The sequence below is a fragment of the Zeus faber genome (genome assembly GCF_960531495.2).
Source record: "Zeus faber genome assembly, chromosome: 4".
NCBI classification, from domain to species: Eukaryota; Metazoa; Chordata; class Actinopteri; order Zeiformes; family Zeidae; genus Zeus; species Zeus faber.
In genome coordinates this window covers 5,750,114-5,777,574 of record NC_137191.1, presented here as the reverse complement: position 1 = coordinate 5,777,574, position 27,461 = coordinate 5,750,114, and the positions used below count along the sequence as shown (strand labels likewise).

The following is a 27,461-nucleotide window of genomic DNA, read 5'->3' as shown; positions in this document are numbered from 1 at the left end:
ACATTCACAAAAGCACAATGTGTTCATACCCATGCCCCGAAGAGCGCAAAGAGATGTTTGACAGACAACGCAACTGTTCAACTGCTTCAGGTTTTTGTTTTTTGAATATAGCACATGATGTAAGGGAATCACTTCTGAACGATTTTAATGAGAAACTTCATCCAGTTTAAATTTGCATGTTGAAGCGCGGTTGTGTGTGTGTGTGTGTGTGTGTGTGTGTGTGTGTGTGTGTGTGTGTGTGTGTGTGTGTGTGTGTGTGTGTGCGTGCGTGCGTGCGTTTGTAAGTATATTTGTTTATGTTTCCATATGACGGTCGACTGCAAACCTGTGTGATTTTGATTGTAAAGGACATCGATAAGGTCCTGACAATTACCAACAGTCTAAATCGATTTTTTCCAAATTGAGTGATTATTGCATTCGAATGAAAGGGGTGGAGTCATTAACAGACTAATTGAAAATAAGAACGTATCATTTCCTACACAGAGGACTCAACACACGAAGCAAAACAAACAGAAAAAATCTACTACTAAAATTAATAGCTTTAAAGAATTGAAAACAATAAGGTATGCAAATGAAGCACCGTCCCAGCCATCAACATAAGATACAACCAAACTGGTGAAAACTAAACTTTGAAGCCTAAAGGTGAGGCTTGCATCTGTACTTCATGCTTTAATGCGTTTAATGCATTTAATGCATTTAATGCTTTTATGTTTTTAATGCTTTTAATGCATTTAATGCCTTTAATGTTTTTTTTCCTTTGGTACGGTGAGGTTGGTGCCTCATGTTGCAAAAATCCTGCACTCTTGTTATGATTTCTTCAGCTGTACTTACGTGCATATATTGTTTGCATACTTCCAGTCTTTAGCGAGTTTTTATTTCATTACTTATGCATTTTTTATAACTATTTTGTTTTTGTTCATCAACTGTGTATGTACAGCTGTATGTTTAAGAATTCCATAGCCAGCGAAATCTGCTTCCCTGCAGCTTTGTTTTGCTTATGACAATAAATACCGCAAACCTTTATTTATCTTGGAAACGTAGTGAAAGTGCAAACATTAATGGGTGCTGTCACATCGTTTGGAGTAGAAAATTTAACTTTGCATCCTAAGTTAAAGTAACATATTCATTAAAAGCCATGTATTAGATACTAGAAATATTGACACTTGCAAATCCACAGACATTTTATTTTTTGGAGTTGTTCCTCCCAGAATCTCATGCAGCAGATTTACGAGTGTGCACGTGCACATGTGTGCGTGTGGGTCTGTGTGTGTGTGTGTGTGTCTGTGTGTGTGTGTGTGTGTGTGTGTGTGTGTACCTGCAGGTTCCTGTAGTGCACGGTGCTGCGGCAGTGCGAGCTCTTGGCTGTCTCCTCGCTGGTGTAGAACAGTCCACACAGTTTGCAGAAGTAGCCCGTCCTCGGCACGATGAACTCCACCCCTGTCGGATGGATTAAAGATCAGTATCATAAGATCCAGGAGATCGACTGAGGCTCAATTATGTACAGCAGAACTAAAGTCGATGACTGAATAAGTCCTATAAAATACATACAATAATATTAATTATATACGAGACAATTGTTTTTCAGTATATCTTTATAGAACTGGAACTGAAGGGGCAATATGAAGTCAAAACAGCAATGGAATTAATTGATTTCTTCATAAAAAGTTTAAATGGCAGTTTAACATGAGGCTGAATGGAAATATCAACACACGTTCTTTAAAATATCATTGTTCTTTAAGTGAAGTTCACTACGACTTGCTTTGACATGTGCTTTGCTTATTAATGGCGAGGATTTCAAAGAAAACTGGTTGCCGTGGCGAGGAAGGGGGGCGTACATGTCTTTAGATCCCAAAGGGGGCCTGGCCAAAAAAGTTGGAAAAAACCCTGATCCAGTACCGTCAATGAACAGAAGTTTCTGTCTCTACAAAATGTCTCCAAGGAATATAATCAAGAAGACATGGCCTCCATGGGAAAGTCCTTGGAGCACAGGACACGGTGGAGAGCTGCCTGCACTGACGACGCACCACCTGCCACCAGGTGGGAGTACTCCATCACTTCATCTTAATGAGCCATTCGGGGCGGGCGTAGCTCTGCCTCATTAATACAGCATGCACACCGAACAGACACAGGGCTGTGCTTATCATGAAGCAGAAATAGCAGCTCATGACACACAAACACACACACACGCACACGCACACACACACACACACACGCACACTCAGCTATTGCGTCGGTGCAACAGTCCATTGTTGCAACGTCACCACTGCAAGGCCACGCGGCCACATGCAGCCGCCCCGACACAGGCCTGCGCTTGGCCGCGTCAGCCGTAAGGGGAATATAAATACTCAGCTCTCCGGGATGCATTTCATGACCTGCTCACCGAAATAGGACAGCAAGTGGCCAAGAAACTGATACAAGGAGTCGCTCCTTTCCATTCCAGTCAATTAGAGTGTTAATGCAACAGGTTGTCGGTGCACTTATGAGTTATGTTCTGTAATATTTCATCATAACGCCCAAGGCAATAGCCACACGCCCCAGCACCTGAGACTTTTATAAAGGTCCGAGGAACAGGAAGGTTATTTGGTATTTATTTTTCCACACCATGGGGGTTAATTTATATTTTGAAGATTGCACACTCCTTTTAATTGCCGTTTTTAAACCCGCGTCCTGACAATCCTCAAAAAAGTTATTTAGTTGTATATTTGCTTAGCGTTCTTAAAATAGTCCAATCAAGTGCAAAGCAATGCATTTTAATACATTGGAATCAAATGAACAACGATTATTTCACATAGTGTTATTTAGTGAAAGTGGTTATGCAGAGAGGTGCTCACCCAGAGGGATGCTGTGCTCACTCACGACCCGCTGTACTTCTCTGGACGGCGAGTGCGCTTCAATCTCTTTTTGAGGGGGATACAGACTGTTTATGGAGTTTTGGACACCTGTCGAGCAAGTAACAAAAAGGCAGAAAATTCAAAAGAATGTTTATGTCACAACTACGGAACACATTAGTCATGTATAATAGAGGGTGTGATACCGTTTGACCTTTGAAGTTGAACGTTATGGTTTTCCTTACCAAAGTCACCTCTTTGAGGAGCTTGGTCCTTGCATGGCACCTCCTTGCCGTCGGTCTCGGCGGCCGGCCCTGCCTCCGGGCTCTTACCGCCCTCGCATACACCGTCAGGATTCTCCGGTGGCTCTTCTGACAGCCCGCTATTTGACACCTTGTCTTCTGCGCACGTCTCCTCCAGGGCAGCCTTGAATTCCTGACTGGGGAAGTCGTTGAGGTCAGTGTTTGGCAGCGCTGGAGCCACCGGGTCCGACAGCGGGCCCCCGGGACACGTTTCCACAGGAACGTCCTCCGCTTTCTCCATCGCGGACTCTTCCGCCGCACATTCGTCGTTCTCCGCCTTCGCCTCCTCTCGCGTCTCGGGACAGACGGCGGGCGGAGGTTTTGGGACCTCCGCCGGCTCCTCCGCTCTTGACTCGACGGGGCAGGAACCGTCCTCCACCAACCCAGGAAGGTCCGGCTCGATGATGGAGTCGTCCTCGCCGACCTCATCGACGGTGACCAGCTCCTCCATGTTCCCAGGGTACCAGCACTCGCCCTCGCTGTCGTCGGCGCTCTCTGACTCCATCACCTGGGGAAAGACGTTAAAACGGATCCATTAGAAGGCGGCAAAGCGGTCCGCTTTTATATCGTTCCTGTGTCAGCCATTCAATCTGTTTCCATCATTGATGGCGGGGTCCGCCATTTGGAACAGTTTGAAAGCATGTGATGGATGTTATGACTCAACTGAAGTATGTGCATCGTTTTGATAATTTGATCATTCTGCTAATATGTTGTATACCTTTGGTAAGTTACGTCACGAGAAAATCAAAAGGTTGACTCACAATTTTTTTTTCCTTCTCACCAACAGTCACCGTCTCTGTATTCTTGCTGCTTCGCTGAGGGGAAGCAGATTTTTCCATTGACTCCTACCGAGACAAAACAAGATAAAATGACCAAACCTATCGCTCACATCACGAATCCTAATCCTTAGGTCAAGAACCACGGAGAGGCTCTGTTAAAACAGGCTTACATTCTGTCCCGTGGCATTTTCGCCCTCTGGCTTTTCTTTGGCTCCGTGTCTCCTGCTGGTCTTCCTGCTCCGCCCCCTGGATGGCGAATTCACCCTCCGGTCCTCTGGGGTTCTGGGTAAAACCTCCTCCGTCGCGTCTGACTCCGGGTGCCTGGACCTGCCGTGGTAGTCCCCTCCTCCGTCCCTCCTCTTGGGCTTGGCCTCGTGCCTCTGGTAGGGTGCTCTGGGAGGCTTCTCGGACTTGTACATGGGCTCCTTCATGTAAAAGTCTTCCTCTGAGTTCCTGTAGGAGTTGAAGGACAGACCCTGGGGACTCCCCCGTGGGTACCAGTCTCTGCTGCCCCTCATCCCATCCCCTCCTCCTCCTCCGCCTCCTCGTTCGTCTGCGTTTCTGGGACTGATGCGGTCCGCAGGTTTTGGGTAGGGCTTCCGGCGGTCCGCTAACCTCCCGTTGGGCCGCTCCTCGTCGACGCCCCCGCCGTTCCTCCACAGCATCTCCTCTCGCTCCCGCTCCCTTCCCTCCTCACCCCTTCGCAGGTGAGACGACCAGTCCCAGGAGCCTCGGCGCGGGCCCAGGCCATTGTTGCCTCTCTCGGGGCCCCGGCAGGGCGCCCCCTGGGGGCTGTGAGCTGAGCTGCAGGAGGTAAAGCTGGGGCTGTGGGAGCGGGGGCTCAGGGAGCGACTGATGGGGCTGCGGGAGCGTGCTCGCTCCGGCATGTAGCTGGAAAGAGACAGAGTTACAATCAGAGGGCGACACCCGAGCGGCAACAAGTGGCACCGGGCAGAACAGAGATTCCCAACCTGGGGGGTCGCGAGATCGCAGGGGGGTCAGGAATAGTTTCCTGATCAAATACTGAATCAGAAATGTTAGGTCTAAGATCAATTGTACGAAAATAGATTTTATTTTATTCATGTTATATTACATTTGGTTATTTTTTCTCCCCTTTCTTCATATTTTATGGTATGTTCATATTTAGAAAAGCCCATCTAAGGATGAGTATTGAAAAGCTATACAGACTAACAGACTAATGGATTAATCTTCATAGACGAACAGACTAATGGCAAGATGTTTCCTCCTCTTTGCCCCCTTTGTCCTTCCCTTTCCTCTCGCGTCACAAACAGAACACATTGGCAGTGCGGCAGCGAAACAAAGGAGTGAAACCTTTCCTTACTTGTCGTGCTCTTGCAGCTCGTCCCGCTCTCTCTGGCAGTTGATGTCTTGGATGATGGATTCAACATCTTTCCCTGGTTTCTGGAACGTAGTAAAAAGCATCAGGAACATCGATCCAGTCGAAACATAAGAAAAAAAAATGAAGTTACTGAGCACAGTGTATTCTTTTTGTTTGTTTGTTTGTTTGTTGTTTGGCTTGGCTGCTTCATGCAAAAACCATTTCACCTTGAGTTGGAGTTCCTTATATCTCTTGGACATCCGGATGAGGAGTTTCTGATCGTTGATCATGGCTGGGGTCAGCTGATAGTATTGAACCATGGCCTGAGCCACCTCCACGTAGGCCATCTCCAGAAAGGCCTGATGAGAGAACAGACAGTTTATGCAGCTCCCCCCCCCGACAGTTCCATGGTCTTCATGCCGAACCAGCCGAAAAAAATAAACTTCTGCGTAACCCGTGTCAGACCCGACGGTCACCACCGCATCATATCGCATTTCACTGCCGTAGTAATTCAGCAGTTACAGTTCCTCTGGTAAAGTTAATCCCTGTAACCAATACTGTGATTTTAGTATCAACATCTTGAATGTGATAGGGGTGAAATGCACGTCAATGACACTCCTGAAGGATGGAACCAGAGACTGAGACATTATGTACTGTCATAAAAATTGGTTAGTTTTGACATGGTACATAATGTCGTCATCGTTAAAGCATCGGCACTGGACTGCAAGACTTTTGTTCTAATCTTAAACTTGCAAACCATCGCAGGCTCCCTTTTCAGGACCTTCATGGTATTTGGAACAAGGCTACTTTCAATTTTTTATTTGATACATGTTGAGTTTGTTTTTGTACCTGGTGTGTAGAACGCATAAGTATGTAATTGGTGACTTTGCCGAAAGGCAGCCCCAGGTTGATGACATCGTTCTCGGTGCAGCTGCCTTCTGGGAGGTTGCAGATGTGGACGACCCGTCCCGGGACAGATTTCCTGGGTGGAAATGGCTACAAAAGCAAGAAAAAGCATTGGTAGATAGAAAACTATGACTATTGACACAAACATAATCGGAACGCATTATATGCAATATATATAATAATTATGTTATAATATATATAATAATTTTGTCACTGTTCACTGACTCTTGAATCAATAATAAATAAATAATAATAATAAATCAATTATTTATTGATGAGTGATTTATTGCATGTAACGCAATTCAAAACGTTAGCACTGTCACATAATTCATGACGAACAGCTGTCAGTGTGCACGCGTGTGCATGTGTGTGCACCCTCCCCTCCAATATCACCACCAGCTGCCACTGCGTATTAATAGTCAATTCACTGATGTTCGGGGTAAAACAAATGGGACATTTTGGGACATTTTGTTTTACCCCAGACAACCTGGCCAGTGGCCCTGCGGTAGAGTTTGAGAGACAAAGACCAAACTCCCATAACTTCATCTTAAAGGGGCAAGTAACACTAGACAAACAGCAACAAATGGCGACTGCCAAAAGAAGCCATAGAACCTGCATCAACATTGCCAAACGCGATAGTCCTCCTTCCTTGCCTTTTGTAGCAGCCAAATATCAAGAGCCATCGAAGTAAGAGTGGCACTGATCCCGACCCGTCGGACATCGTGCCGGTGGAGACACAGCTGAATAAAACCGTAAACAGCTCTGGGGGGATATCACGCAACATGCAGCTCTCACGTAACAACGTGGCAGACATGCTGTCACTTCTCGTCCAGGTGAATAAATGCGTCAGCGAACATCCCAGTGACAATGAAAACTCAGCAATTTCCAAACGGCACCGGCACTTTCCAGGCGGTTGAAAGTGACAGATGTGCGGCTGACCCCCCCCGCCTGTGTAACATTTAGAATACTGGAACCGTATCATGTGTTCCATGTTATTTGTCCTCCACGCAGCGTCCACTATGAATAGGGCCGTGCTGAGGGTGTCAGGGTGATAATCAGAGTTCCCCTGTTTGGATTTTGGTGGATGTGTCAGGCGACCGTCCCCAGACATCCCCAGACCGTTGTCACTAATCCCCCTGGAAAGCCAAGTAATGCTAAGCCCCGCTGCTCAACAACTCACCGCAAAGACAATTCATGCTAATATGTGTCCATCTCTGTCTTTCACTGCATCTCCCCGATGTCAGAAGGTAAACTACAGTTAGACATTAAATAATGCATGCGTAACGTTTTCCATCCCAGCCTAAAAGCTCCAACAGATCTGCCAGTAAAACCTTAAATTTCAGCTTTGGAGGAGTCTGACACTGTATGAAGTTAAACCACGAGGCCAACCTTGATAAATAACTCAGAGGGCGAGCGAGCGGAGGTATGCATCTCCACTCCTCTATCAACCCAGCAGATGCATTTTTGGAAAGCGGCAGAAACACACTCCTGAGCCGCAACGAGGCCCTTTGGCGTCAACCGCATCAGTCTGAGGTGGAGCCGTTCAATTGGTGCAGCCCCAGGATCCAGTTCTGTCCTCCTCCATTAAGTCACGACCCAAACACGATTGAAGATTTGAACCATTCTAATTTTTCCTAAAAATGGATGGTGCGGTGATCCACAATGTTTTTGTGCCAAACAAAAAAATCAAACTGACACTGCCTTCCTGGTCAAAGTGTGAATATTCCACACTGAATATCAAGCTGTTTAACTGTTTCGGGGGATCTGGAGTATCATGTCGGCTACTTTCATTGTATCACAGAGCATGGAGGGAGCTCCAAATGTATTATCATCACAGAAACGGTTTTACATTCCAAACCTTGTTCTTAAAAAATATGTCAATAAAATATTAATATCGGTCTTGGAAATGCCCTGCGACCCTGTGTGCAAATCGAGTGACGCCACGTGTGGTCGTGGCCCGAAGGCTCAAAACATCTGTCATCGTATGATAGCGGCATAAAGTCAAACACAACAAAAATGATCGCCATTCTTCATTTAGATAATGTCATGATGGTGAAAGTCCTAGTTGTTCCCCGCCCCGACCTCCTCCTGCCCCGTCCTGCCTAACACGGTGACAGACAGCTCCATGTGTGAAGACAGGCAGGGGCCCTAATTCCTCCCCGGAGCAGCAGCCAGGGTCACTGTTTTTATAGGGAATTTGTTCAGAGAAAAGTCCAACACTAACAGACACTTGACAGCAGGTCCAGTGGCCACCAAGCCAAGGAGAAGTGAGGAATCTGAGACCGCGGGGGTCTGCGGGTGGGTTTAGCGAGCATGTTGACATACACATGGCTGCCGATTCCTAACGAAACATAAGCCGGGGATAAGTGTATTGGCATTTGAAATAGACATGACGCCTTGTAGAAATAACGGGGGGAAAAGGCTGATGAGGACGGATAAAATAAAATGGTGACGCTGTTTTAGTTTGGGTTTTCCGATTCTTTCTGATATTGAATGACGATATTAAATGACTTCTCAGGGCGATTACTTTTACATAGAAATGTATACACACCGGTTCACGAATGATGATTCTTTTATCTCCACATGCACACATTTTGAATAAAGCCGAATTCTGCATATGGCGCCCATGCCCGGGTGGTGAGAAGGACATGCCGTGGCGTTATCATTCATTTGACCCCAACCAAAAGCTAATCTCCCGTAGTCCGATCTCCCGTAGCCTCCTGAGTCTGCCAGATTGTTAGGCTCCGACCCTAATAGTTTCTGGCTCGCCTAACTGACATTAACAGCTTTAGATGCAGCGGCGATTCAGAGTGATAATTCTATTACTGTAACAGCTCCTTCCTACAAGAACCAAGAAAGGTCATCGTGGGTTGAGCTCAATAAACAGATCTAGGAATAGGCTGCTGTTTATGCCCTCCGAATATTATGGGGAACAGGAGTATCGCTCATTGGTCGCCGCAGCCCTTGGCGTTTCGCTTGTAAAATGTCGGCTACGACCAAACGCCGGGATTGTTCAAGGCCTCTCGGCTTGACCGCAGTGTCGGTATCGCTGTCGGGGTTGGCTCTAGCGTTAAAACAGTAGCTGTCACAGTTGACTGAAAACCCGTGGTTGAGGTTGGCCCAAGGAGCCTCGGCGCGGGGGACGGGGGTGCGAAGACCTTGCTAGGACTCACCGTGTAGTTGGCCACCGACCTCACGGTAATTTGGAATTTCACTGGAATCTACCTTTAATCGTCAGAATTCAGCAATTTCAAGTGGTGATGCATTTTTTGGTAAAAAAAAAAAAAAAAATCCAATATTTGGACTTTATAAGAAAAGGCCTTTAAATGTATTTGCATTACGCATCCGCTCCACGGTATCTGCTGTTTCTCATGTTGGTGGCGGGGTCCACCTTTCCGACGCAAACGCAAAGACTGGGCGCGCGCAAGAAGTGACGCCACGGTGAATTTCATGAAGCAGTGTAGCCAGTTGCCGTCAGTGAACTGTCGTTATGGATGAACATTCACGTTCACGCTAGCGTGAAGAAATATCCCCAGACCCTCAGGTGACCAAGAAAAACGGAACAAATCAATCGATCAGTAGAAGGCAAAATTCAGAGAGTAGAAATTTACCAGTAGAACAAAGTAACAAAAAATACATGTTAGTTTGTTTTAAATTGAATTGTGGGACTGGTACAGCGGAATCCACCCATCACAGTCAATCTTATGGATTTCCACTTCAATAATGCGACGTTTTTAATCACCGTCAACAAAATAAGTAACAAAATCGACCCTGTTTTCAACCCTATTTTTGGTGCTAAAATGCAAAATACTTTTTAGGATTTTCTTTGTTTAGAAAGTCTGTGTGATCAGAAGGCACAAGTTCGGCCACATAAGGTGCTAAATAAAGAGATCCCACTTTGGTGCGAAGGACGGTTGGTCCAGTGGGAAGGAAGGTCTGCTAAGCAGGAAAGAAGCTCTGGTATGAGCGGTCGTTACACAGAACATCACTGTTTATGAGGCTCGACCCGAGTCGGCATACCATAATACCTCTGCATCATGTGTGCGGAAGATGTGCGAACGCACGCGGAAGCCCGATGCCAGGAGCTTCATCTCCACGCACGGCCGGAACACGGCGCCGCTCCTGCAAGGGAGTCCGACCGTAAAATGGACTTGGAAAACAACCAGATCTGCAACAGCAGTCGACGCAAACTGGGGTGTGAAGGAACCCGTGGGTGACTCCCTAGGGTGTTGACTGATCCAACTCGGGGATACACTTCCTCAGAGTTTTGTGACGCTCAACCCACGCCCCAATGCAAAGAGACACGGTAACTACTTTGCCCGTGTATCAGTTTGGCAGGACGGCTAGAAATAATTTCAGGGATGCTTTGTGAAAACGTGGACCAAGACCGGGGCGTGCGCAGGGCCTGGCACCGACTTTCACGGGTCCAGGCTGGCAAACAAGCAACGCAGGCCCACGAAACGCCTGCAGAGCTTTATAATCGAGCGAGATCGAGGGACAGATTGATCAATAGATCGATTTCGGATCGGAGAGACTCGCGGCGGGGTCTGGTTGCGTCTGGGTTATTCTTATATTATATCTTAGTGGCACGGTGGCGCAGTGCATTGCACTGCTGCCTCACAGCAAGAAGGTCCTGGGTTCGATTCCCGCCTGGGGCGCTGTTGGCACCGTGCTCCGGCGGGTTATCTTCCAAAAATCAGGAGCCTTTCTGTGTGGAGTTTGCATGTTCTCCCCGTGTTCACATGGGGTTTCCTCCACCTCACGTCAGTAAGGACCCCCACCAAAAACATGCACCCATCATCGTCTGACCAGCGATGGACACTTATCACCTGGTCCCCGGGCGTGTCCACGTACGCTGCCCACTGCTCCTGGCTGTGCCCCCAGAGGAAGGACAAGCCAGGATGGGTCAAAAGCAGAGGAGCCATTTCACCGGCCACCATCGTGTGTGTGTGTGCAAGCATGTGTTGTGGAGTGTCGTGTGATGATTAAAGATGATTAAAGACTGTTTCTTTTTACATTTACATTACATTTAGTCATTTAGCAGACGCTTTTATCCAAAGCGACTTACAATTGTTCAAACACCGACGGACGCAGCCATCAGGAGCAATTAGGGGTTAAGTGTCTTGCTCAAGGACACTACAGCATGCTAGCAGGAGGAGCCTGGGATCGAACCAGAAACCTTTAGATCACTAGACCACCAGCTCTACCGCCTGAGCTACCATCCCCATAGTTTCTTCTTTTCTTCTTTCTTATTCTGTGGTGTCGGTGAGGTATCGTTGGAATGGTTTTAAGATCCACGCGCAAACAATGTGACTTGTGCCAGGAAGACGGTGGACGGCACAAGAGGGTTGACAAATCTGGGGCGCGTTGTCCAGGGCAACTGGGCAACCGTTATTGCCCAGCCCTGATGTGAGAACTTGGGGTATCTGAGAACAAATTACCCCTCCCCTCCCCCTCTGTATAAATTCCTGTTTCCTTTATTTTCAGACTGACAACCGCAGGAATCTCCCAGAAGACCCCTGTTTGTTTGTACAAAGTGGGATCCATGTCGGTGGATTGGGGCAGATGGTGGCGTTGGTTCACAGCTTCTCCCCCGCGCACGGAGCGGCCGCTTCCTCGCGTTACCTTCCCAATCCCTTACCCCGCTGAAACTCTACACGGGAGACGGCGGGGGGCCCGGCATCTCCTTAAGCCTGCTTTATAGTCGCCACAGCCGTAGTGTCGTTTAGTGCGCGCCGCGATTTTGTGCGAGGGCGCACGCCTCCCAATCTTTGGAACTCCGATCCATGCGCTTCAAGTAGTTCAAGATGGACTCGTTCCGAAGGAAGGTCGCGCGGAGAGGTCCACAGGCGCGGACGTGGAATTCTGGTATTCATGGAGGGAGAAAGCGCCTCTGTCCAAAGATCCGGGCTATTTTAACACCTTGGGACTTCGTAATGTTTATACCGACAATTTGCACAAACTCATGACTATATATAAAAGAACCCTGCACAGACTACAATAAATATACACACATTTAAAACTTTCTATTTTCATTTCACTACTACTCTTTTCTAGATATTCAGATCCTTCCCTCAGGACTTGTTTGTAATATTTACAGCAGTTACAGCAGTTGTGCACAGCGCCCCCTGTCTTTCAGGAGGATATCGTCACGGCATCTACACAGCAACATGCAACTATATACAGTATAGTGTAACTAGTATAACTATATATAGGTAGTGCACGCGCCATGAGCTGCCGTTTCCAGTGCACCAAAAACCCGGTAACACCTGCTCACATCTGGCTTTTCTCTTTAGTGGGAAAGGCTACACGCGGCATTCAGTCCCGGGACAAATGACTCTCGCACAGTCACAGGTTTTCATCGGCTGCAGATCCAATCGGCAGTGATGGAAACATGACACCGGGGTAGACACACAAATTCTCTCCCCGTTTCCGGATGTTGGGGCGTAAATAGACCGGAATATCCCTGTATCATTCCATATCCCAATTAGAATCCAAAATAAAAATAAGAAGTTATTGATTTTTTTTATCGTTGGACTGCGAGCCGCTCCAGCGCCCGTCTCCGCACTCTGCTCCCCGCCGCCAAAGGACTGGGCCCACGCACCGCGGCCCTTCCACGCACCCCACACTGGGCGCTGCCGTGTGGGCATGGATACTCCATGGTGTTTAAACAGTTTTTTCTTTTTTATGAGGGTATTCTCATCTGCTGGCAATGGGAACGGCCTAATTGGCTATTATTAGTGGTTTTACCCGCATTTTAAAAACCTGCGTATACATGCTAATTTTGGTGTAAAAACGCTGCAGAGCCTTTACGGGCTGTGAGCCTCTGCTCCTATCAGTAGTGAGCCGTAATCCAGCGTTTATTTCTGTTGTGCTTTGTTACTGCGCCGTGCTACCGTATTACTTTAGTTTGAGGCGCTACCGCACACCACGTCGCGCCCCGTTCCTGGGAACGAACTACAGTGTGCACACAAATGTGTGTGTGTGCGTGCGTATGTGTGTGTGTGTGTGTGTGTGTGTGTGTGTGTGTGCGTGTGTGCGTGTGTGCCCTTTTTTCCCCCGCATGGGTCGACATTTTGCCCCATAAACAGTAAATGCCCCACCTGTTCTGTTTGGACAGGTGTCTGTTTATAGCAGCTTACATTAGTCCAAGTCATGTAGCTTATAACGTTTTTCTCCCACTGCTGGAATGAAGTAACCATGTGGAAAAAATGGCCACCGGCAAGGAGACTCAACCCGTGGAACAAATAAAAAGGAGACACAGTAAAGGGTGGATTACAGTATTTTTAAAGATATGCAGTTACTCTAGTTGCTCAATAATAACAATAATATGGATGAAATCTGTCTGAACTTGACGTCTTGTGAAATGAGAGCTTGTGAAGCCCATTGAGTGTGAAGAGATGCATTAGGCCACAAAATACTTTTAACATTATATCAGTAATAAACAACGCTTCACATCTATGTATAACCTGCACATTGATTCCCACATACAATAGAAAATGATTAATTTGTAAATAAATAATAAATCAACCAAATTGTATTTTAATTGAATGGGAAAAAAATTGAAACGGCACAAGCACACATGCACTGGAGGAAGGGGCCAGAGATAACAGACCGTTATGGAGAACGTACTCCATACCTGGTCCAGTACAGCAGAACAAGACGGCACAATTGGACCACACACACACACACACACACACACACACACACACACACACACACACAGGCTGCTCTAAGTCCCATCTTATCACCCTCTTGACAAGGGAAACCGGACCAGACAAATTCCAGTTAGCTAATGTCAACCAGTTTATTCTAACGCAGTGTTGACGTGGGTGTGTGAGTGTGTGTGTGGGAGGATTTGTATGTTTTTATGGACGTGGGTAGGTTACATGTCTGACCGAGGGTGAACGCATAACGGTATCAGCGGCGATTAGGAATGTGTGCGTTTGTGCACGCCGACTGATGTGAAGGCAAAGTTGTGGATTCTGGTTCTGCCGCTCCTGTAGTTTTTTTACGTTTTTGTGTGGTTTTTGCGTGTGTGTGTGTGTGTGTGTGTGTGTGTGTGTGTGTGTGCCCTTTTTTCCCCGCATGGGTCGACATTTGGGGGGGGTTTGCGGTTGTGCTCGACGCGCTCGTCAACCAGGCTTTTCTTTTCGGATCGCCAGCGTGCGCTGGAGAGGCCTGTCGACAGCTGCTGTTTTTCAGACCAAGTCAAGGGCTAAGAGCACAGGCGAGAAAACAATTTTGGGCAGCCGAGCGAAGGGGCGAGCAGCGAGCGAAGACTGACCGATGTGCCCTTGGGAATACTCAAAATTAATTGGAGCAGAAACAAAGCAACACGGTCAATGTTTACGTCTACTTTCCGTATTCCGCTGGTTTAGGTTTCTTTACTCGTTTCGTTGGTCGTGTCAACAACCTAAACAGGCCACACAATAAATATTGGCAGGCATTAAAATCCCATCATAACTAATGGTTCAGAAGCACATTTTCCATCAGCTCATGGCGATGGAAAGGTTTAAAAACACATTAGCCACCCCTTGCAACATAACAGAGGAAACTCATTGAGTGAAACCACTCGTTGCATATATAGAAAAAGGTTAATAAATCATTAATTACTAACTGATTGAGCATCTATCCATATTGATACATATTTTTTTATCAAGATGCGCTTGTGTGCCTTTTTACAGTAAGGACAGTGAAAAACCTTAAAACATAAGACCGCTCTCAGTGTTTCCTTTCCAAAGTAAAGTTATACTGAATGTATTAAACATTCGCTATGGAATGGTGGGGGTAAATAACAGATATGGAGAAATGGGGGGCAGTGGCTCAGGTGGCATCTAGTAATGGGGAGATTATGGGTTCAGTCCCCAGCTCCTCCTGGTTCCATGCTCCAGCATCCTTGAGCGAGACACTCTGCCCCTAATGTAACTGCACCCCGCCCGCTACGTGGCAGCTCCCTGCTGCTAGATACCTCAGATACTAGGATGGGTCAATACTCTCCCAGAGGGATTAATATAGTATAAGTATACATAATAGTAATTGTATACATATAGATTTAGAGTTCATCATCACCGTAACTTTTCATTTGAACTGAAACTACGTTTTTTTTTTTAAACGTCATATTTTTAACTACATTTTAAATTGATGTTTCTACATTACAGGTCACTCAACAGATTATTTAATTCCATAAATGTAATTTAATTAATTTCCTCTTTCATCGAACAGTTGATTATTCAATTAAATTGATCAACCGCATCCTGTCTATATGGTTATGTTGTAGATCCAGCGTTTAATGGCCAAGTTTACTCTGGTTCAAAGGGTCGTCAAGCACAGACAATGCTTGGAGTTGAGCCCCGGCAGCTGTCAACAAACAGAATCCCGTTTATGAAGTCACAAAAAAAACCCATCCAGTGCACATAGTGATGCGACGGAGCAAAACATTTGACTTTAGAATAATTACCACATTTTTCTGGATACTGCACTGAACCACAGGAAGGGCTATAAGTATAATTTATATTGTGATGAACTGCCATTGCAATTAAAATAATATTCTGCCTGACTGTTGTTCTCAGTTGTACTCAACTTCCATTGCGCGTACAAAAGTCAAAAAGAACACATGGCTGGATTTTGGGAGTCAGCGATTGGAGTCAAATGGGATTTGATGTACAAAGGCCTCCCACAACTAAGAGAAAGCTGTCATATTAAAATCAGACTTTATATTGTGTCATAAAAAGTGGTTTATAGTCACAGAGAAAACTGTAATCCTGCACAGCAAGGAGCCAAACATTTGTCTGACCTTTGACCCTGGCTGTTGTAAGGTAAATCCAACGCCTGGGATGGGGTAAGTCTTCATGGCTGCAGCTGGCAAGTATGACGTATTGGCTCCAGAGGACACATCTATGGAGGCAGGGAGGGAAGGAAGCCAATGTATAGCAGCAGAAAGAGGATAAAACGGTCTCCACGTCGTCTTTAAGGTGAGGTTTTAAACATTCAAGCAACTATTTTATTCCTAATTAAGAGGAACATGCTGCACATATGTTAGGAGGAAATAACAAATACGCTGATCTGATTTTCCTCATTTAATAATTTTCACGTGGCAATTTATATTCTGTGATTGCGGGGGCACATGCACACTTTACTTGGAGCCTATGGGAGCTTGCTGTGCCCCAACGGAGCTGTTTTCTTCCCATTTTGTTTTTTTGTTTTTTTTTTCACATTCATTCTTCAGATTCATTTTTACCGATCTTGATTTCCGGTGAGTTCACGTCCATCGTTGTATCAGAGAGATGATACGACAATATGAGCGTAATAGTAATAATTTTAACAATTATGACAATTGGAATCAAGACAAGGGCTTATTCAAGACTAAAGTCCTGTGCAATAGATGAAGAAGTTATACATAGAAAAAGTTCATGCTTAAAGGTTGAGTTCTGAAACAGTTGGGGCATTTGTGCTTCACTAGCTCGATAACCCAAACAAAGAATATGTTTTGCATGTCAGCGGTGACTTATCAGACATGTCAGCGCTGACTCTCATTTATGGTATTCAGAAGAATTTATAATTTGAGAGGATAAAGTTTTACTCAGGGTCATTGCGTCATGTTAGAAGAACACATCCTTTCCCCTCCCGCGACTCTAAATATACCCCGAGAACGCCATCTATCACTCTGTTTCACATATTCCTGCGATCGAAAAACCACTCGATAACGCGGTCAGCAAACGCGGGACGTCGGAAATGACGGATGGCCTCGTCCTACCTTGACTTGCGGCAGAGTAGACCATGGAATTATTCGCCGCGCCGCTCAGACCGCCGTCAGAGGAGCCGCTGACAGCGTAGTGAGCAGCTCCAGACGCCAGCACCCCGGCGCTGCAAGAGAACCAGGAGGGCCGTTTTTTTTTTTTTTTTTTGCCCTTCCACGCTCATACAGTATCTTGTGACAGAGCTCATATTCACAGAAACTTCAGGACAGCTGTATACGGAGCAGGGAAAGAAATATCCACCGCGTCCAGCACTCAAACAGGATATCTGCTGCTGATTTATAGTCAAATTCACGCCTAGAAATTGCCCGTAAAAGACTGTGAATACGGTCAACACAAGGTTAAGGATGATCGTGATGGAGAAAGTAATAAACCCGACCGCAACTGCCTAAAAATAAAGGCGAAAGCATGCGGCACGTACAGTACGTCTTTAGCTGCCGTTCGGCAGGAGAGGAGAAAGAGAACATGCGGGAAGACATTTTGTGGCCACTGCGAAATGCCGCCGTACAGATTTCAGGGTGCCTCAAAACTCACCTATCAGCTACGTACAGCGAGCAGTTCTGTAGGTGCAGCTTCCCTTTCACGTGCTGGTCCCAGTCCTGAAAACACACATCACGGTCAAACACAGGCAAAACACACCCGCAGAGGTAACAAATACACACATGCACATGCACTCCACCCAAACATAGACTCGGACAGTCAAACTGGGAACTTATTGCGAGCACCCGCCCTCCTGATCACACGTACATGCCACTTGTATAAGCTCATGGCTTGGAAATTAAAGAGACACAACAGGGAGGTCTGGCCCTGGCACAGCGCTGGACGTGGAGGTGAATCGGCTTCTTTTTCAATACCAGATTTTAGACAAACAGAAAAGATATATATATATATATATATATATATCTTTAAACCCAAACTAAGAGAAGGCAATTAAAGGCTGGAGGAGGAGATTCTGCGATCGCCCCCGTTGACCTTGGGTTTTATTGATATTCAATATAGATAACTCATGTGGAATTATTGACCAAGATATCAAATGTTACTTGAAAATGTAACTTGAAATATGTAACGAGGACTATATCAAAGCTCAATTATCAACAGCACATAAATAGACAAAGATATTCCAGAAAGGGATATGAGTGCTCTTTCAAGGCTGTGGGCATTCTCTCGGTCCACTTTTTGGTCCGATTTACGCCGACTGAGTTTGGTTCTTTATATGATGGCGATATGTGAAAAAGCACTAACACGCTGTCACGTGCAATTGTCCATCCATCAGCGCATTGGGTCTACCAAAGTGTCTACTCAAATTTAGCCCTCCCTTCTACCACCTATCCTGTGTCTGTCGCATGTCCTCTCTGACAGATGACATGACTCTGAAATCTTCAAACCTCACACTAGATATTCAACATAATATAACTGTAAGAGGCTCCGACTGGAGTGCGTGTCGCAGGCAGTTTACTTTACTATTGCCTCGACAAAGCATCGAGCAGCCGTGCGAATGCTGCTCAACTCAAACAGAGGTTAAAATGGACAGTGAATGATGAGCACCAAAACAAGTCACAACACCTGACCAACAGCAACATTATATGCAAAAGTATAATGTTGCTAAATCTGAATTTGGTTAAGTATTAACTTTTTTTTTTTTTTAACGGTAACACTTTTTCTTCCCTGTCTTCCCCGTCGGTGTGGAAATTGTGTTTACTTAATTCCCTGAAAGGCAGGTGGTACCCACCTTGAGGTTGTAGACCTTCTTGTCACAGATGGCACATTGGTGCGGCAGGTGGGAGGGCGTGACCGCATGGTAGTCACTGACTTGATGAGGCTGAAGGCTAATGGAGCCTCCAGAAACGGCCTCCTCGCCCCCCTGCCGGGGCTGGTAGGGAGCAAACCCCTGTGCCCCAGTCGAACCAAAGGCAGGGGCCCCGGCGCCCTGATTGAACTTGGGTTCAGCGGTGGGCTCCTCTGGGTTGTACAGCTCTGCTCTGACACGGTTCGTCTGTCCGGCTGCTATCCACCCTGATGCAGCGTTGGACAGCATATCCACCTTCCCAGTGTGACACAGGTTAGCGGCGCCTTTCCATGGCTCCTTATGGCCAGTGGCAGGATAAGTGTTCATGATCTGTTCACTGATACCAAACCCTGCATGCTGTCCCTGAATGTCTTGTCCATAGAAATCTCCTTGAAAGCCGACATTGTTTGCGCTTTTAGCTTGAGTGTTTATTGAAGTGTACTGTCCATCCCCAGCTTTAGTGGTTGCTGAAGAGGTACCCCCGAGGAAGCTTCCATATTGAAGACGCCGGTCAGTATCAGAGGGGTATGCCGTGCCTGTTTTTTTGCCATACTCTCCACCCTGCAGTCCCACAGCGGACCCCCCACCATAATTATTCAGCCTCACATTCCCAGGATTCTGGCTAAAGCCCCCACCCACCAGGCTCCCCAGTGCAGAACTTTGAGCTGGGAAACACAGGGCACCGGAGGGGAAGGCATCGTGGGGGTTTCCAACCATGGCTGACGTACGGAGCTGGTTCAACAGAGGCTGGTTCATGGCCACATTAGAAAGGACCTGGTTGAGGACCGTGGCTGCAGTGGCTGCGTTTGCCCCCACGACACCGTGGGCCAGTTTCAGGCGGTGGAGGGTAAGCTGGGCCTGGAGCTGAGCTAGCTGGAGACCAGCTGGGCTCAGGAGAAGCTGCTGGTTCTGCTGCTGCCCAGCCTGCACTGCACCAGCAGGCAGCTGGTTGCCCAAGGAGACTCCCTTCTTCTCAGAGGCACTGTCGGCCGCACCGGCACTGCGAACAGAAAAACAATCCAAGACGTAAGAAGAGAAATAAACGGGAGAGGTGAATGCCCCATGAACGTCTGTGATAATGCCCATGACACGTTAAAAAAAATCAGGCTGTTTTGTGGGCATCGTAGTGGCATTCCACATCTAGTCTCATAACTACAGTAAATACGCCCCCTCTCATTCAAACGAATAAGTGTGGTTTAGCGACGCCGGAGAACCTTCACTGTAATAAATCATGTTGTTGTGCGTTGATATAAAGTGAGCAGAAGTTCTGCCTGTCTGAGACTTGTTCCCGTGTGTCGTTTTTCGATTCCTATGCACGAGCTTCCAGCACAATCTGCTGTTGTGGTCAACTCAGACGCCACATACCCGAATCTCCCGAGCCCCACCTGTGCCGTGACCCTGTTTGACTGGCCTGTCCTTTCAATTTCTGATGAATGCTCTCACATGCAGTCTAAACTTAGTCTACTCCGCCATTAATCACATCATCCACGTTAAGCACCTGACACTGCCCGACCCAAACGGGTCCTCCCCAACCCGCTGAAGGGTGAGACCAATCGGTTTTGACTTGGCGACATCTCGAGGGAAAGTTACCGCCTACACAAACCATGTTGCCATGTTGTTTTTCAAACATGAGCGAATGCTTTCCGCATAGAGGGATTATGAGTTTTTCTGGTAAAAACATTTGAAAATCACCATTACGCGGTTGCACATAAAATGTGGACCCACCTTTTCCGAAGTGGTTGTAGTACATGGTGAAGTTCATGGGACATTTTTGTAAAAAATGAATTTATTCAATTGAATTTTGCAGAGGATAAGCACCTCCACATCTGTGTTCCCTCTGGCTTCTTGAGTTGTGTTATGGTTTTACAGGAACATATCATTAAGTCATTGTATCGCTCTGCTCTGTTATACGATCTTATAAATGAGATAATGGCCTGTGGCCTAAAAATATAACAATCAATATTGCAGACAATGTAATATGTCAATTGTCAATTATCTAAATTTTTGTGCTGATGATGAAGGAATTCAAATTTATTGTTTAAAAGTTTCAAATGAATTGTTTTTGTTTTCAAATCCTCATCTGCTAACAAAGTGGTGTATGATCACAGGTAAATGAATAGGAGTATTACCGTCACTGCTAGTTATTTGGACTCATCGTATCATTGCTCGTACATTGTCTTTTAAAATGATTTATCTAATCATTTGTTTGAGGTGAATGTAATTAAAATTGCATAAAGGATCCAGAGGCAATAAATTATACTTACCGAAACTCTTACCAAACTACTCACCAAATTATACCGCGTTTAATATGTGGTATTATATCACAAATTATACCGCATTTAATATGTGGTATTATATCACAAATTACACCACATTTAATATGTGGTATAATTAAGGAAAAAAGTGCTGCAAGTCCTAGGTTATTTGTAATTTCAAAATAGAAATGCCTAAGCTAAAAAAAAACGGCAAATAAAAAAAGGTATACCCAATTCCCTAATCCTCGAATCTACAAAAGTGTTTTGCTCCACGACTGGTTCTGGAACGCGGTACGCTGTCGCCATGTGGAACCCGAAGTTGCTTTAATAAAAACCGCTAAATAAATTTCTAATAAAAAACGATCGACTAGAGCTGTCCGGTTTTACTGTTTGTCGTAAAAGCGACAGACTGCACTGACCTTGTGCTCATCCTTCACGTGCTGTCATACGGACTGCGAGCTGTGAAAGCACTTGGACAAGTCGCTCTCCCCTCTCTATTATGAGATTGAAGTATGAAAGATATTTGAATTATGCATTTGGGTCGTCACCAGCGGTCCAATCACGTGGCTCTGGTCATGACCTGCCACTCATTAAGTGTTAAAGCAGATAGAGGCAACATTACTACCAGCACATAGGAGTAAAGCTACCAGTGGAACACTGTTAATAATGTAAATATACAGTAATATATACTGTATTTATGTTTTATTTGACAAATGAAAAAAGCCCTCTTGTAATTTTCATCAATATCAGTTCAGTTAATATTTTACCCAAGCAAAAAATATTAGGAGGCTAATTTTGATATTGATGTGACTTAATTTAGAAGTTAAATGTGTTGATTCCACTCAAATATATTGTTATTAATTTTACTTTCAGAGAAAGAGCTTGCATATGACAACATTTCCTCATTTGGGCAGAATGCATTTTGCTCTTTAAAAAAAAACCAAGATAATTGTATAATACACAAGAATTACCTCGACATAATGTGATTCTTCTATGGTAAGAAAAAATGTTATAATAACGAGAAAATACAAATCTAATTTAGAAAGATGCATTTCCCGCAAAAAGACAAGCATCTAAGAAAATTCCAAAATACAGGTTGGTCACTTGTACACCCAACTAGCAGTGCATAATAAGAGTAAAACAAAGTGGTGGTTTCATTTAAGTTGTGTGACACAGCAGGATCCTCGTGCCATCCCACAATTTAAAGGGGACCTATCATGAAAAAATCCCTTTTCAGTGCTCGTGCACATACATGTGGGTCTCCGATGAGTCCACTAACACACTGACGGTTAAATAAGACAACGCAGCCGGTTCGTTGTGAGCTGCCTGTTCCACAAGACATGGGATTCAACACGCCGTTCTGCGTTCGACCCCCTCCTACGTCACATGGGGCCGGAGTAGAATTAGACCCCCCCCCCCCCGAAGTTAAGAGCTGAGCACGGGAACCGCTCTGTTGTTGGCTGCACGGACCAGCACAAATCTTTTAAAAGAAAGAGGAATCAATACCGACTGTCCGTGACAAAACTGCAGACGAGGGTTGTCTGCAGTTGTATGCAAATGTAGGTATTTATGAAATAATTTTGCTGTGTGTTTCTTTTGCTAATAGTTAGCTCGTAAGGGCCTGGTTGCACTGTGATCCTCTGATCAGAAGATCTTGGCGGCTGTAGCGCGCAGACAGCACGGTGTGTCTGCGCGCTACAGCCGCTGTCTTGGTCACGTCCGACTGTTCCGGAATGGGGCGTGGCGTAAAGCGGCACGCGCGTCAGGAACAGTCCAGGTTATCGAGGCATGTTAGAATGGCTAGAATGCATAATCTGACTGGTATTTTCAGCAAAGAAAACAGTCAAATTCATGTTCCGGGGCCCTCTGAGACCTATTTCAACTTGTTGAAAAGGAGTAAAATAGGTCCCCTTTAAACACGCGATTATCACGTTAACCTCACTTTGTACACTTGAAAGTCCAGTTTCCTCACTGGGCATATTGGATTCCCGACTGAAGCGATGGAGAGATAAACTTACAGTTCTCCAGCCAATGACTCAAGGCTATTAATACTGCCATCATCACACATAGCACCCTTAATAGACAAATATGGCTCTTAGCAGCTGGCTAAGTGTGCTAGACACCTTAGACCAGTCTTGTGATGCAGATATTGAATATATGTAGTTGTCCAAGGTTACACAGAAATTGCAAGGAAATTAAAGCTACTGTAGCTAAAAATGTGACGCCCACATATTTTACATTACCTGTGACCGTTTTCCCGATGATAGCTCATATTTTTTCGATTTTTTTAATCTTGTGTCAATTAACTTTTGTATGAAAATTTGCAGGACGTAGTGAGAAACATACCTCAAACTTATCTCCTGCTCACACTGACAAAATGTGTCGATTTCATGTTAAAGCAAGGGTGCTTCCACCTTTCCAAACAAAATTAACAAACACACACTTCTGCAGCTCTGAAGTCAGGTACGTGAGCGGAAAACACGGTGTGACGCCCGCGAGCCCAGACGCTGACGGCGGAGAAAGTCCATCAGCAGGAAGACAAAGGACTGCGTTTCCACTTTGACCGGTTGCTCCGTCTTCATAAAAAATTTAAAAATAAACGACAACCAGACAAATTATTATTTCAAAATTTCAAATTCAGCAACACGCTTTGAATTTGTATTATCGACATCTAACTATAGAGGAAAGAATCTCCGTCTGTACGTCCTTCGATTATCTCGACAACCGCTCATCCCATCGGCTTCGCACTTGGCGGGGGCGCGCCGCGGGGGACGCAAGGGCGTGCGGCGTCCGATTTGGTGCGTTTGGGACAGGCGATACGTGTGTCATATTGACAAACTTTCAATGAACAGCGAGCCAGCAGGGGGGGCGGGGCTTCCCGTGAAGGCAAGCGGCCCGTTCCCAACAGGCACGTTCAAATGCTTTATACGCTGAATATGCAATAAAAATGAAGAAAATCAGCCAATTAATAGGAGTCTTCACACTAGAAAAAACAGCAGGAGGATCTAGAAAGATTTACAAACAGGACAATTTATAAATGTGTTTCACCCGCCACACCCCTATACACAAATAAATAACTTTTTGTCGCGTTTGAAGATAAAAATAATAATTGATGAAATATTTTTAAACAACAATGTTCTGCATTCCTTTCTTTGTGAATGTGCATTTAAAAACAAATGATCTGAAGTGGATCTGATATGTGACACGAGCACGTTCCGTACTTCACCGAATGGTTGAACAAATCAATACTCGGTGCAAAGTAAAACTGTTCTGGCTCCTTTCAGATGGTTTGAGTTCAAGGGTCCTGGAAAACAGAAATTTTCAACAATCTCAATCATGAAGAAATCCTTACACATACATGACCAGCCCGTACATGGTCTACAGCAGGTAGATCTAGTCTGTTGTCATTTTTCAGATTTCATCTCCAACATGATGACATTTGCGCGCGCGCGCACACACACACACACACACACACACACACACACACACACACACACACACACACACACACACACACACACACACACACACACACACACACACACACACACACACAGTACACGAGATAAGAGTGTGAACAGAATTTGAAATAGAAAGGCCTGGAAATTAAATCAAATTTGTAAGGTTGAAATGAAGGTTATTTGTCAGACATTTTACCTCCAACATACAAAATACATTTATATATTTTATAAGAAATGATATATCTGATTGCCATGACTTTCCTCACAGGGATTGATAATGGATTCAAATGTTATGTGATCTAAATTTATCTTGATATATGCCTACAAATTCAGATGGCAGCTAACAGTAAATTGAGAAGAATTTAGAGGATTTCTTAATTTAATGCCAATTTCAAATGCATGACCTCCCTCAAGAACGGAGCTGTGCAGTTACCCCTGAAGGATACTGCAAAGACACCTTGCTCTTCGTTTTTTACTTCTATTTGTTTGAAGCACAGCAGATCCAGCCTTGGCTGCAGTTTGTCTCACTGGCAGCAAATGGCAAAAACAAATCCAAATCAACAAAATAAAACCAAATATGGTCTGTAAGTTAGTTTTGCCGTGGCATGTGTTGTACACTGGATATCACACAACGTTACACGACATTTTAAATCCTCCGTCAGATCACAAGTCAGTTGTACAAACACAATGTTGTGTTAGTGTTGATTTGTTTGCTGTATGTTTGGTTATACAGCATTATTCACATTTAAGTTATTATTATTAATATTATTATTATTATTCAGATGTGTGATAATTATATTTTGAGATTCTTTACAAACGCATGTTGATATTTTATGCGAAACATTTTCACGGTGTTTAAGAGGTTGAATTCCTATTCAACGGCTTTTTAAATGTGGATCCGGATACATATAATACGGTCAGTTTCACCGCTGAAATACAAAAAAGGCCGTGAAACACTTTATTTTCACAACTGTTAGGCTGATGATGTACTCATCTTAGTTATTTGTTTACACAGAAACATATACTGTGCATATACACAAGCAGTATTATTTTCTTTTATCAATAATAATTTCGATTATGGCACTTGGATATGAAGGGCCGGCATGGCTCCACAGTGTGCGTGCATGCTTTCATGGTGGCTTTCCCTCCTCTCTCCTGCCGTCACGGTACCAGGCTGTAAAAGCTCATTTGTCTGCATTTGGGCTCTCAACAAACTCAGGCGCACGGCTTGAGTCACCCTGACAAATGCCTTTGGGAAACTATAAAAGCCCTGTTTGTTTTCGGCCTGTCTTAAATAGTAAAGGTATGACTTCATACCATGATTTATATCCCGCTCGGTAACGCCGTACAGTCGCACAGTGATAATTCACATATAGCTGCCGCTACATGGAGGAGGCTTTAACAGTTGTGAAATGCAATTTAAAGTCTCATGTTTAAATGTCGACTTTAAATTATATATAAAAATAAAACATTCATATTAAATATTTTTTAGATATTTATCCATCTAGTATATGTCTCAGTATGGCATGAACTTTATAAGCCATGTCCTATAAAAGCTCCATTTTTAACTAGCGTTCATTTCTACCTTTAAATAATTTTTTTATTAGAAAAATAAAAATAAAAATGTTAATTTAATATTAATATATGACTTTATTACAACTTTATTCCCTCAATTAACTAAATAGCGGCCTGCAATTAGATGTAATTGGAGTTCTATTTCATTTACAAACATAAAACATAATTTGACTGAATAACTGCTCAAGTGATGGTTGGTCTTTAAAAAATATATTTCAGCTTTGTCATTTTAACCATTGTTATTTTTTGTCATGAATATTTGTGTTATTGTAATTCTTTAAGTGTTTCATGCAATAAAATAACCTTTTTTTTTTTAAACAACTTTTTGAATTAGGAACTTGCCTACAAATTCAATTTAAATACTTTTTAACTTATTCTCACATCAATGCAGTAACGTTATCACGTGAACTGTATCATTTGCTCAGGATTACAATTAAAGTACAATTTCCCTTCTGGTTGACAGCGCATTAAAATAATTATGACGTTATGACCGTAAACAAATTCAACACAAAGCGGTTTCCTAAAGGACACCCGGCCCACGGTGTTCACGCACACTCCACATGTTAAAGATCAAGGAGCTGCTCCCAGACTAAACATGGCGCCGCATGGGCCCAATCAATCCCCAGACCTGCGGCAGGAAGCAACACGGCAATGGAGGAAAGCGTCGCGTCCCAACGACATCCAACGACGACCAGCATCACAACCCAAAAACACAGAACAGCGTCCTCAGAGGGTTCAGGGGTCAGCCGTGCCTCACTCCCTCCTTCCAGCGGCGCCTTCCCAAAAAACACACAACAGCGGGAAGGTTCAGCCCCTCGAAAAAGCCCGGTTTCCCGCCACGCCGCCAACGTTACGAGAACCACACAGACCTGAGCAGGGCGGAGCCGGAGGAGCGGCGGCCGCGTCGTGCCGCTGACTCGAGAGCTCCACAACGCTTCCCGGTGGAGTGACCTCTAGCTGAGACAACGGCCACCTCCCTCCGCCCAGAGCGGCACGGAGCTGCTGCTGTTCACCATCACAGCCGACGTGAGTGATGAAATGTCACAAATGGTTTGCATGTCTGCGAGGACTCGGCGAGCTGCTGTGCGCCACGCACACGCACGCACACACACACACACACGCACACGCACACACCCACACACACACACACACACACACACACACACACAATGAAAAGCAAGTCAAGTTTGAAGGGTTTTACATGTTGTTGGAGTTGAAATCTCCTTGTTAGTAAAGTATTGGTTTGTTTTATGCTGCATATTAAATGTTGGTATTTTTTAATTTGTCAAATGCATGTCAGAACACTAACTTCATTATAGGGCATCGAAACAAATGTTTCCATTCCATTCTTTTTTTCTTTATTTGTATGTATAACATGCTTAACTGGCCAAAATATGGTGTTAGTATCAATCAGTTATATCCAAAAACATATTTGTTAAAACATTTCTGAAACATTCTGCTTTTAATATTTCA

The 27,461-nt window shown here is 44.9% G+C and overlaps 1 protein-coding gene across 2 annotated transcripts in view; it reads right to left on the bottom strand.

Annotated features, from left to right (window-relative positions):
• rbm20 (RNA binding motif protein 20) overlaps positions 1–27,461 on the bottom strand; it is a 57,764-nt gene that overhangs the window by 1,651 nt on the left and 28,652 nt on the right. Inside the window, exons 1-13 of one of the 2 annotated variants that reach the window (XM_079998967.1) lie at positions 26,617–26,721; positions 18,641–19,697; positions 17,446–17,510; positions 16,911–17,020; positions 15,951–16,051; positions 6,098–6,244; positions 5,476–5,607; positions 5,252–5,331; positions 4,080–4,800; positions 3,892–3,975; positions 3,074–3,638; positions 2,832–2,939; positions 1,316–1,437 (exon numbers count right to left, since the gene is read on the bottom strand). In XM_079998967.1, the coding sequence (XP_079855093.1) occupies positions 1,316–1,437; positions 2,832–2,939; positions 3,074–3,638; positions 3,892–3,975; positions 4,080–4,800; positions 5,252–5,331; positions 5,476–5,607; positions 6,098–6,244; positions 15,951–16,051; positions 16,911–17,020; positions 17,446–17,510; positions 18,641–19,697; positions 26,617–26,669 (3,345 nt within the window). In that variant the 5' untranslated portion in view covers positions 26,670–26,721. Of the gene's footprint in view, positions 1–1,315; positions 1,438–2,831; positions 2,940–3,073; positions 3,639–3,891; positions 3,976–4,079; positions 4,801–5,251; positions 5,332–5,475; positions 5,608–6,097; positions 6,245–15,950; positions 16,052–16,910; positions 17,021–17,445; positions 17,511–18,640; positions 19,698–26,616; positions 26,722–27,461 lie in introns of those variants that run through there. The other variant, XM_079998966.1, reaches the window with a different exon arrangement.